This window comes from Cebidichthys violaceus, unplaced genomic scaffold (assembly GCF_023349555.1).
Source record: "Cebidichthys violaceus isolate CVI_PGR_0920_01 unplaced genomic scaffold, fCebVio1.0.p SCAF_16, whole genome shotgun sequence".
Classification (NCBI taxonomy): domain Eukaryota; kingdom Metazoa; phylum Chordata; class Actinopteri; order Perciformes; family Stichaeidae; genus Cebidichthys; species Cebidichthys violaceus.
This window is the reverse complement of record NW_027176329.1, coordinates 3,509,805-3,521,429: the sequence shown is the minus strand read 5'-3', so window position 1 is coordinate 3,521,429 and position 11,625 is coordinate 3,509,805. Positions and strand designations below refer to the sequence as shown.

Here is an 11,625-nt window from a genome sequence, read left to right as displayed (position 1 = left end):
TTTGGGTTTTTTAGTGCGTATTTTCTTATGCAGCATGATGGGACTACACACTGCATTTCAGTAGTTGTACAATAACAATTTATTAACCTTGTCTCATGCAACTGATGTGGGTTAGAAGTAGATGAGCCTCACCTTTAAGGGGTCAGTAAAGCTCACTTCCCCCTAAATCGAAGCCACCTTCTACCCAGCTCCACTGGGGAAGCATCTCATTTGAGTGCAGCTTTGTGGACTTTTGTCATTACCGGCTAATTGAATTATTGATACACAACATTTCAACTCACTCCCATTTTTTTTTTTACTCAAGGCCATTAATTCATTCAATTGACACACTTAGGGAAATCCTATCCATTTTAATTAAAACCTATTTCACTTGCTTTGGATAATGTTATACAAATGCTCTCAAGTACAAGTTGAGAATGTCAGCGGTCCAGTGAAGGACGCCGACAGGTGGAAGATACAGAGGAACAAAAGACTTCAAAGTACTACATCTTTTAAATACAAAACGATGGCAAATGGAAACTCTTTGCTTACATTCTTTTAACAAATATTTTAGAAAAGGTTGCATTGCAAATGTTGCCAAGACAGGCCAATGAATGAATCCGTAAAAAGGTCTGAGCACACTAGTGCTAACATCACATGTAAAATAAAAGTTTAAAAAACAAACGGGTGAAATTCAAAGCTGGTTTCAACAGAAGCTCAAAGACATCAACTAGGTCATTGACCTTTAGAGACATCTGATGAAGTGTTTTTACGGTCATATATTTAAAAAAAAGAAGGAAAAAAAGAAGAAGAATTATAAAAAATGATGTCTACAGACAGCAGAGTTTCGTAATGTTTAAAAAGGTCCCACACACATTTATTCCAGATTTAAAAGGGAGTTTGCACGAGCAGGTTGATGCAGAATTGAGTAGTGGTCGAAGCGCAATCAAGGGAAACCTTGATTTCTTGCTGTTCCAAAGCTAAGAGTCCTGGACCGTCACCGCTCATCTAACTTACAAACATGATCAATTCGGAGCCCATTAATCTGGTGAAAAACTACGATGTATGTGCGAGTTCAGCTGTACAGTTCTGCAGTGACTCTCCACGTGTCTGAGTGCTTCAGCATCACTCCATACTGTCTGGGTCTGCCTGGGCCATGTAGGCGTCCAGCTCGGCGTCCAGGTGGCCTTTGGTCTTTGACATGTAGGCGTCCAGCTGGTTGTCTAGTTGTTCGCGGGTCACAGCTTGTCGGCCAACACCTCGCCCTCGTCCGCGGCCGCGACCACCTCGACCGGCAAAACCGCCGCGGCCACGCAGCCCCCCACGGCCTGTCCAACAGCAACCAAGAGTCAACCATTAAACTCCATGTTTAACATCATTCTGTTTCAACTCGTCCACACTTCAATAAGAGAAAGTAAAACAGTCATCCTCTGACCTCGGGCTACTCCTCCTCGTGCTGCTCCTCTGGACAGAGCTCCTCCTCCTCTCCCAGGAGCTCCTCCACGGTGGCGGCCTCCTCTACGCATTGCCAGACGGCCAGCGGAGCCACGACCTCGCATGGGGCCGCCGGTAGAAGACACTCGCTTCCCTGTGCAACACAAAGACATATGGTCACTCAATGCAAAGCCAGGCCCAACAGTGAATACAAAGAGGTGGGATCAGAGTCTACCTCTCAGGGACAGGGCTCCCCTCATCACCCCGCCTCTGGCTCGTCCTCGGAGGCCGCCCCTGATCATCCCACGCATTCCCCCTCTACCTCCAGCAGCTCCTCCACGCATCAGAGTCCCGACAGGCCGGCCCAGCCTGGCCTGGATGTTGCTCTTCCCCAGGCGCTGCTTCAGGCTCTGACACAAGTTATCCACAGATTTTGTTATGACAAAACGAAATCAGCCAAACAAGGAGTGAGGAAAAGTCATGCTACAGGTGGTGGTGGTTACAGGCGCTCAATCAAGGCCACGTTCAAGAGACAGTAGCCCGGCGCAAAGACAAAAAGAGGACAGATGCTTAGAACGTGTAGATTCAGGATTAAAACTGCATTAACACTGGAACATGCAGACTTGATCAGGTGTATAAAGCCGCATCACACCCGATTCTGTTATAAAGAACTGGGTGCACAAGCCTCGTTTCCACTCCCACAGTTTGTTCAAGTGTGTTTCAACACCCATTCATGGAAATTGCTTGCATATCACTACTCCACCATCATTAGACCCGTCTACGCTGGTCACACAGGCCAGGATTAGTACTCCACTCACTACGGCGAGTATAAACTACGCCTAAAACCTCACACGCTGGACATGTTTCAGCCACATTGTGAAGTGTATGTCACTTTAATGACAACCTATTTACAATTTTAACTAAACTGTGCATAATTCAACATTATCTAACCACACAATCAACAGAGCAGATTCTCTACTAGGAACTGCTCACTAACCAATTGTTACGGTAGGAAATGTTTTGGTTTAAAGTCGCATTAATCTATTTTTGGTCACTCGGTAGCAAAAAAACACAGCGGTTCCATATCCCTGGATAACTATTTGTTAGCATGTTAGCATACAGTTGGCTGCTTTCAAACCTAGCAGACACATGGGTGCTGCTTAAAGAAAAGTATTTTCACTGTGTCCATGTAGTGAAGAGTTTCTTTTAATGGTGCATTCTGGTCATGATTTCTATCCCCAGCAAAGGAATCTATTTATGCAGGAAAAGAAACTCAAACGACTCACTTATCTGACCGACCCGACTGTATTTTAGAATTAAAAACAGATGTATCTGTAATTATTATCTTCATCAACTTTAAAAAGGCAACCAGAATCTACATCGGTCAGTAAATAAAGAAACTAATGTGGACGAATACGTCTGGTGTCAAAGATGGACAGAGTCCCCCTGCTGGGGACTGAGGTAGAATTTTGGTAAACCTTTTAAAAATAAGAACATTGGTGACGCTATGAACCATCCACACACAAGGTTTTGCTGCTGAGCTGAGATTTTAGTATCTCAACAGAGAGGAAAGACGGAAGGATCAAGTAGCTACAACTACCTGTGTACACACGTACGCACACGCACACGCACACACACACACACACACACACACACACACACACACACACACACACACACACACACACCTGCTTGTGATTCAGAGCCGCTTGCACCGAGGGCCGGTTCTCCATCTGCTGGGCCAGCCGGCGATTGCGGGCACTGGCCAAATGCTGCTGTTGCATGGTGGCTCGAATGCTTACCGCAGCGGGCTGCTTGTTCTTCAGCATGTTAGTGAAGCTTTGGAGTCGGGAGGGAAAAAGAGGGAGGAAGTAAAAGAGGGGGACAGGGGATATACAGAGGAGGGGGAAGCAGGGTTCCACATCAAGTCAATTTCTCATAGAATGGATGAAGCCACACAGACTGGTGGCTCTTTGGTTATGCAAGGCTTAAGTTCCACTTGTTGGCACTCACTTTCTCTCTCAATGACATGACCATCCAGAATGATTTATACTTGAATTTAGCAAGTGTTTTCAAACAAGCACAAGAAACTAAGAAGGAAAAAACTCACAGCAAAGACAGACTGAGGGACAGAAGCAGAAAGAAGGGGACAGAAGAAGAGCGCAATTTGCCACTTACAGGCCTCCAGCTGACTGGCCGGGGTGTCGTCCTGCTGCAGTAGCAGCAGCAGCAGCAGAGGCCCTGGACTGGAGGAGTGCCTAGCCACCCAGCCACTTACAGCATGGACCGTGACTTGTGGTTAAACCACAGAGAGACTCAGAAGGGAGGGAGCGATGAGAGGGGGGGGGGGAGGGGGGGGGGCTCTTTGTCACGTCCAAGCTAGGACTGAGTATCTGGTCTTTTATAGACTTTGAGCAGAGAAGAGAAAGAATGAGAGAGCAGGAGGATAAAAAAGGAGAATGTGCGTCACTTTCACCAGTTTGAGAGAGGCAGACAGGATTAAGAGGTGCCCCATCTTCCTGGTTTAGTTTAAGCCTTCCTCTCCCCTTTATAGGTGTATACTTCATGTATACTGTGCTGTTTAAGTAACAGGAGTGCCAGGGCATTTGTAGGACAGTGGTCTGGTCCAGCATAGGCTAACCAAGGCTTACCCAGAACGACCACTACCCTCTCCCCTTGTCTACATGTGTGCACTGCTCACACAAGATATTTGGCCCAGGCCAGCCCCTTCTTCTTCTCTCATTCAACTCTGCAGGTGCATCAAAGAATGTTGACGGAACCAACAAAGTTGAGTGAGCAGTGCACACACTGGGGACAGCCAGAATAGCATCCATGTCGGGTCCGGTCCCCCAACAGTGGCCTTCCATAGGGAGCACTAGAACCTTCACAAGGCTGGCCCTGGCCTCCGGTGTCTAACAGCTGACAGGGTGCGTGGCGCCTCACCGCTCGTTCAGGGACACTTTGGTGGTACTTTTCAGCACAACTTTTTGGGAGGAGGCTGCGCTCATTTTGGCAGACTTTTCTTGCAGGCTCCTGGAAACAGACGGGACAAAAAGTACAACACGGTCAACTGGTGGTCAAGAGAAGGGATTCAGATTCAATGAAACACTGTTGGGCCCTGGATCTATGCTGAAAGCACAATTGCTGTATTTGAGATGATTACTATACCTATAACCTATAGTATTACGTCTCGCTGCCTGGGTGATTTAAACTGTATGCTAGTCAGGAATGTAACTTCCCTTTGGAGTAAACGTTCATTTCCTTCCCTATCAAAAATCATACACAGCCCCAATGGAGCTTGATTGTCTCAGTCAGGAATGCTTCTAAAATCCTTAAACACATCCCCATCTAGTTCATATGGGACATTCCTAAAAAGCGCCCTGGTTTCTTTTGTCTGATTACAGTCACCGTCCATCAATCAAAACTACCAAACAAGTCGTCTGAACCCCAATCACAAGATGGTGGCATCCCTAACACAGTAATGGGTAGACCGGGTGAAAGGTTTCAACAGCTGCTGGTCTTCACAGATGGACAAACATAAGCAGCTCAACGTGTGTCATGAAGTGAAGAGAGCATGCATTTTGGATTCCAACCACCGAGTGACTTTAGTGCCACTTTCTCTGCACCCCTGCGGTCTAAATGAAGCGGCACGTTTGATGAAGTGCTCTGTGGTTGTTGGACTGGATGTCTCGATGCTCAGAGAGACACTTTAATCCACTAGGCATTACAAGGAAGTGCGATACCTTCACTTATGTGGTTTAGAGTCAAGAACACAGAGTACCCTTTCTATATGTGCTTACTCTTGATCCCAAGAAACTAGCTTAGATTGGCTAACAAAACAAGAATAGTTAGCTGGGCCGATGCGGACTTCTGATAGACACTAACGTTACATCAGCAGCCCAATGCGTCAACTCAAGATGCAATAAGAAGCTCAATTACAATTCAAGTGCCTATAATAATCATTTCCAGCATGTTTTACTTACAGTGAATGGTGCGTCGGTCGAGAAGAGCCTTGCGGCCAGCTAGGGTTAGCTTTAGCAGCTAGCAGGTAACGTTACCGGCACGGTGTGGCCGGGTAGGTCTCCTTATAGTCTTGTGTTAAAATACAACACAGAATATGCTACCTTCCTAGCGAAGTGCTGTAAGAAATGAGCAAACTCTAGTTGAATTCGGGTCTTTCTCAGACTAATCGCAAAATGCTGGAACAGGTTCTACAGCGAGTCTCCCTAAAATGGTGCTGCTAGCTTAATTTACTGACCACTGGAAGAAAATGGAGAGGTTTGCAACGTCACGAGGACGTGACGCAGCTTCCGGTCTGTCTGTCAGTTGTTTTTGGGTTACTAAAATGGCGACAGCGGCTGTAGTCGTGACTTCCTCCGGCAAAGATGCTGTAGCGGAGGGGCTGCTCGACCTCATGAGACCAGCTATCCAGCAGCTCGACGTGCATGTGCACTCAGTCAGGTAGACGCGGCTCCTCGTTGAATGGTGAACTGACGTTATTTAAACGTTGTTTAAACGTCTCCTGCATCATCACACCCCTGCTGTCGTCCGTGCGAGCAGCCCCTTGACTGTCTCGTGACTTTCCAGAATGTGTCGACCCGGTGCCGTTTATTATTTAAATGTTAACGTTACTTTCTATACATATGCTAGTCATGTCTCCCTCAGGTTCCATAAGCCTGTGTTGTTTGAGCTTTGATATGTCACATCTCCCATTCTGTTTCCAGCTCCTGTGTGTGTGCTTATTGTGATGGATGTCTGTTGTGTTTACAAATGATGAAGAGAACGTGAAACTGCACAACTATTCTACACTTGATCCGATGTAAAGGGTGCATTTGTTTCTTTGTGTAACCTGTCCTTCCTTTGGATTAATGGGATTCCTTTCTTCTTCACAGAGAAAGCCAGGTAGAATTAAGAGAACATATAGACAATCTGGCCACAGGTAATTTATTGGATATATATATATATATATATATATATATATATATATATATACATATGTGTGTGTGTGTGTGTGTGTGTGTGTGTGTGTGTATATATATATATATATATATATATATATATATATATATATATATCTCTCAAACATAACATTAGGTTTTGAAAGTTGTTTGCTAACCATTGGAATGCTCATGTGTGTCTCTTAATGTGCGTTCTTTGCAGAGTTGTGCCGGATAAATGAACATCAGAAGGTGGCTCTAGACCTGGACCCTTATGTAAAGAAGCTGCTGAATGCAAGACGTCGAGTAGTGCTCGTGAACAACATCCTGCAGAATGCTCAGGTCAGTGGTGTGGGACTTTTACGATACCTTTTTTCTATCTCAGTGGGTTTTTTATTCAAACCCACTGAGAATTATTACTGACTCTGTAGTTCCCCTCAGCTCTACCAGGCTTTTTAGCAACTTCAGTTTGTTTGGGTTCAAGCTGTGCTCTCATCACCCTGGTTTCTAGTGGCAGCAGGCGGCTCTTTTAAGAGGAAAAAAGCTCTAAAAACCAACTGTACGCTACCTGTGCCCAGTAGAAAACAGCAGACGGACTGTTAGAGACTAGCTGGTGAAGGCGGTGGAGCATGTAGCAGCTGAAGAGACCGGTGTTTCACTCAGCGGGTGGTGGAGACCAAAACAGAGGAAAAAGAGTTTGACCTACATTCAACAGGTGGACACAAAGACTCCAAGTGTTCGCCTGGCCGGTTCCACTGTTACTGCAACCAGTGCTAATGCCTATCCCACTATTAGTCTAAAAATAACCCTTGAAATTATTAGTTGTAGTAGTACTACAGCTGCTACTACTATAACAACTTTTGCTAAAGTATGACTAGTATTATATTACTACTACCACCACCACTTAAGCCCCTTTTCCATTAGACAAAAACACAAACACCCTCTAATATCTGGCTTTTGTGTTTAGTGGGAAAGGTTACCATCGGTATTCATTCCCAGGACCAGTGACTCTGCAGTAGTCGCAGGTATTCATTGGTCCCAGCTCCGATTGGCAGCGATGTAAACGTGACACCCGGGTGGAAACGCTCATTTTCACCCCTTTTCTGCCGCAACTCGTGACTCTTTGTCATCTCAGCCACAAATTGTCTGCCTCCATCCAAGAAGCGCCTGAACATTGTTCCAAAGTATAGTCGCCACTGAGTTCCAAAGAGAGGCTGAATAAGTAACGGATACAAAGAAGAAGTAAGCACTGGAGCATTGTCACTGGCCTCTATGCTGCTTTTTACCGTTTTCTAACCCTGTTTTCAGCACGTTTCTGACGTCTAATGTGACACAATCGGAAAAAAACTGAAATGCATCCTTGTCTACTGGCAATTGGAAAGGAGTATATTGTCTTTTTTTTTTTTTAACAGGTTTTCCCGTATTTAAAAAAACTTGCATATACTTGCTAATTTTAAGAGAAAAATGTTTTAATAATGTACTACTGTACTGTTACAACTACTGCTAATAACTATTGCTACCACCCCTCAATGTTTAAAAACAGAAACAAACACATAACCTACACATTCTTTCCCCAGGAACGTCTGAGACGACTCAACCACAATGTGGCCAAGGAGACAGCTCGGCGGAAGACCATGCTGGAGGCTTCAGGAGTGTTCACCTCCCGCTCCCCCAGTAAACCCTGAACCTCCTCCCCCTGCTCTGTGAACTGTCCTGACACGTCATTACTGGAGACTGCAACAGGAGGAGCATGAGTCTTCCTGTTTGTCCAGTGACATGCTGGCCTGCAATGCTTTGTCTTATGTTGTAATCAAAATAAAGATCCCGGCTGCTATCTGTTCTGCGTTAGGCAGCTGTAAAGTGACAAAATACAACAGAACCCGCTTTGCAATTTCACCAGATCACACATTCATTCTACAGAATCAATGACTACTTCAACCAACGAGCAAAATAAACTAACACTTAGCCTGGGGTAATGTTGTGGACCAAAATATCAGATCCCTGTTTCGCTGCTGGAAGGTTTTTCTTTTTTTTTTAAAGTTCAGCTAAACGCAACACCACAGCAGCACCAACATCATGTGGCTCTCATGGATGTATTCAGATGACTACATGTACTATAATGCACTGGTCTGGCCACTCGGATTGGGTCAGAGTCATTTGAAATTTAACCGAGACCTCAATACGTTACACGATCTAATGTGAATATTGAAAATGTCGCACCTTTATACTAAAAACAATTGACACAGCCACAAAAATGTAATCCTACAAAATTGTAGTTTAAACGTCTCAAAACATTTCCTATGCAAATTTAGCATTTTCGGCATTTACAATTGTTCAAATCAAATGACAAACTACAGCTGTATTGTTTGTATTTTGCAAAATGTGGAATGCCGTTTCTTTTGTTGTTGCTGATTTTGCAAAAAATGGGGTCACATGGAGGACTTAACTCTTGAAATGCAAGAGGAATACTAACTCAAAATGTTCATCTTCCTGTATGTATGTAAATTAAAATGAATAAAAACTACGTCCGTAAATCAACATTAAAAAACAAATATTCATTAAAGCTACAATCAGGAACTCTTCTGTGGATTTTTGCTGTTCCTGGATGAAAGTGGTGTTTCCGAGCACCAGAATCCCTTAGGAAAACCTTGGTTTACTGCAAAAGGGTCAGAAATAATGCCCTGCTCTGTCCTGGTACTGGTTCTGGTTCTCCATTGCCTCCCAGGCCGTATCCAGCAGCGCGCCGTTGGTGTTTGCTGCCGGAGCAGCGAGTAGAAGCTTTGCTGCTGGCCGGAGGAGGAGACGCTGCTGCCTGCAGGAGCTCTCCTCTCGCCGGAGCTTCCAACTGAAGGTTGAAGGTGGAAGCGAAGCCAGATCTGTGTCTGTCCATGGAGACATAGCTTACTGTGATATAAAATCACCTTTCATTAGTTAATAGCATTGGTTTTAATCAAGAAAGCTTCACAATTTTAGAATTTAAATATTTTAAAGTGTTACTCAAAAATGTAATCAAGTACTCCATGTAACTATAATTTAATTGCACATTTTCCAAAATATAATTTGGACTGATTATAATTTTTTCCAAACAGAAAATCTCGTATGGACAGAACACAGCTACTTGCACTTTTGATAGTGTTATTTAGCAATATTGTTCTCCTGCAAGCTCTGGACTTGTGCATTAATTAACTGGTCGTTTGTCAGACAATCACTAACAACCCTGCGCCTGGCATCAGAAATGAAAGAATAGAATACAATGAAATAGTAAAGTCTGAACCCGTCAATCAAAGGCCTCAGGAGAACAGCATTTTTCATTTTGATTTGGAGGCGGCAAGGGTTCTGGTACATTTGAGATCAGCAGGAAGTTGGTTCCATCTGTGTGCAGCAGCTAAGAGCTGCTTCAACCTCTTTGGTTCTGATTTGAGGTTCTACCAGTTGACTGCTTCTTAAAGATCAGGGCCCTGCAGAAACATGTTTTGGCCCGAGATTATTGAGTGATTTATTCGTTTTTTTGTCTTCGTCTGCTACTAGCAGAGTGCTATGGCAGCCAAAAGAGGACCAACGATCTGTGAAATAAGAAATAACTTGTCTGCCAACACTTTCACTTTCACTCCTTTTTCCCTTTCTGCTGCTTCCCCTCACAGTATTTAACAGCCTTCTCTGTTTTTCTGGTGGGACGGATGAGTTCTTCTTAACCACGACTTGACAGTGTGATTGTTTCGATGGCGAATGCTTCCTTGTTAGAAAGCTGTGTCACAAGGTAGCTAATAAGTTACTGACAGCTTCGTTGTTACCGCAGCAATCCATGGAGGTCTGTGATGTCTGGACACACAAATCCAATCTGATCACTTGTTGATTGGAGCCTAGGGGACCTTAGTCATTTGGTCAGAGAACTAAGTAAATGTGAGTGTTGTCTGCGTAGCTGTGAAAAGCAACATCATTGTTCTGGCTGGTCTCATCCAGGATTCGTAGCAAAAACTAAGAAAAATAATACGCCGTGATTCAACGAAATTATGTTATCCACGAAATCCTGATTGAAGAAGTATAAAGACCGTTAAAGCACACACAGGGTGGGCGGGAGGGGAGGTTGATGGGTCCAACAAACAGTGGTCTTTCGGCCAGGAGGCCAGGAGGCCGCTGTTTGTTCCCCATGTGAAACGAGAAGTCAACGTTGTGTTTTTCACGTAACTCTGTGCTTCAGTTACGGCACATCCGTGGTTATTTTAACCCGAATGACTAAGTGTTTTTATTCCCTAAACCTGACTAACTATTTACAACCTTTTTCCTGAACCTAATTAAGTAGTTTTGTTGCCTAAACCTAACTGAGTTTCCTGTGAAGAAGGAAGTTTATTGAAAAGAAACAAGAGTAAATTGACACGTGTTGTAGGCTTTTGTAGGAAAAACACATCAAAATGAGGAGTAACTTCTCGTAGGACACCATATGAACCATTGTATGAGGATATGTTGTGTATGCAAATGGGGGTAGTAGTGCAGTATGACTGATTAATTGTTCATCAGTGATGGCCAGTGGAAAGAAGCTGTTCCTGTGTCTGGTGGTTTTGGCGTAGAGAGCTCTGTAGTGCCTACCAGAGGGGAGGAGAAGAGTTGGAGTTGCAACTGGTTGTGTCTGGATCATACGCAGGTTGAACAATAGCGGCCTAACAATGGAACCTTGGGGAATCACACCGTACACTAAATGATAGTACTGTACCGTGAATCAACACGCCATCTACTGTTTTAAATCAGCCCTGAACCTTGCAAGGCCAATGTTGAGATAAATTTGACACGTTGGGACTCATCATGAAAGTTATGCAAGAAATTTAACGGCCAACTCCTGCCTCAAAATCCAGGTCCTCCACCTGGCCCTTGCAATCCACATGTCAAAGTGTCCTTTAGCTGTGAGTGTGCATGTGAATGTTTATTGCTCCTGAGGAACAGGTGGCACCTTAGACTTTTCCACCAGTGTTTATGAATGGTAATAGTGAATGGGTTCATGCTGGCTTGTGTTGAAAAGCACTTTGGTAATTGGACTTTTGCAGTCCAATCACCACCCCCACAGGTTTGGTTCTTAAAAAGACTAACAAGACACATATATAAATGCAATAATATTCATTCAGTGCTAATTTTATCACTGCTATGAATAATTATAATTTCCCTTCTCTGGGATGAAAATATTTGCTACAGTTGGGGGGGGGGGCCCAGGCTTATTACGGGGCACACTGGCCCCCTCTGCCCCCTCTAGAACCACCCCTGATTTAATTTAAACTTTAAACCGTGT

General features: G+C 44.2%; 2 protein-coding genes across 3 annotated transcripts; one reads left to right on the top strand and one right to left on the bottom strand.

Annotated features, from left to right (window-relative positions):
- Positions 1–330: 330 nt before the first annotated feature.
- chtopa (chromatin target of PRMT1a) lies at positions 331–5,694 on the bottom strand. 2 transcript variants are annotated; one of them, XM_068710768.1, is made up of 6 exons: positions 5,397–5,694; positions 4,357–4,446; positions 3,102–3,252; positions 1,649–1,823; positions 1,415–1,567; positions 331–1,307 (listed from the first exon to the last, which is right to left on the bottom strand). In XM_068710768.1, exons 2-6 carry the CDS (start codon positions 4,419–4,421, stop codon positions 1,105–1,107), a joined length of 747 nt encoding a protein of 248 aa, XP_068566869.1. In that variant the 5' UTR covers positions 4,422–4,446; positions 5,397–5,694; the 3' UTR covers positions 331–1,104. The 2 variants fall into 2 exon arrangements, with proteins under 2 accessions (XP_068566869.1, XP_068566870.1); XM_068710769.1 differs by lacking the exon at positions 5,397–5,694 and having other exon boundaries at positions 3,427–4,440.
- A 50-nt stretch (positions 5,695–5,744) lies between these two features.
- Positions 5,745–8,927, top strand: snapin (SNAP associated protein). Its single transcript, XM_068710770.1, has 4 exons — positions 5,745–5,874; positions 6,306–6,352; positions 6,574–6,692; positions 7,928–8,927. The coding sequence occupies exons 1-4, from the start codon at positions 5,759–5,761 to the stop codon at positions 8,033–8,035; spliced, it is 390 nt and encodes a 129-aa protein (XP_068566871.1). The 5' UTR covers positions 5,745–5,758; the 3' UTR covers positions 8,036–8,927.
- The last annotated feature ends 2,698 nt before the right edge of the window (positions 8,928–11,625 follow it).

Excerpts from the sequence above, each read along its gene's own strand:
- chtopa (XM_068710768.1), bottom strand. The coding sequence starts at position 4,421 with ATGAGCGCAGCCTCCTCCCAAAAAGTTGTGCTGAAAAGTACCACCAAA. Across the intron at positions 1,824-3,101 it reads CGGCTCTGAATCACAAGCAG|AGCCTGAAGCAGCGCCTGGG; the intron begins GTGTGTGTGTGT and ends AACTTGTGTCAG. Across the intron at positions 1,308-1,414 it reads ACGAGGAGGAGTAGCCCGAG|GCCGTGGGGGGCTGCGTGGC; the intron begins GTCAGAGGATGA and ends GCTGTTGGACAG.
- snapin (XM_068710770.1), top strand. The coding sequence starts at position 5,759 with ATGGCGACAGCGGCTGTAGTCGTGACTTCCTCCGGCAAAGATGCTGTA. Across the intron at positions 5,875-6,305 it reads GTGCATGTGCACTCAGTCAG|AGAAAGCCAGGTAGAATTAA; the intron begins GTAGACGCGGCT and ends TCTTCTTCACAG. Across the intron at positions 6,353-6,573 it reads TATAGACAATCTGGCCACAG|AGTTGTGCCGGATAAATGAA; the intron begins GTAATTTATTGG and ends CGTTCTTTGCAG.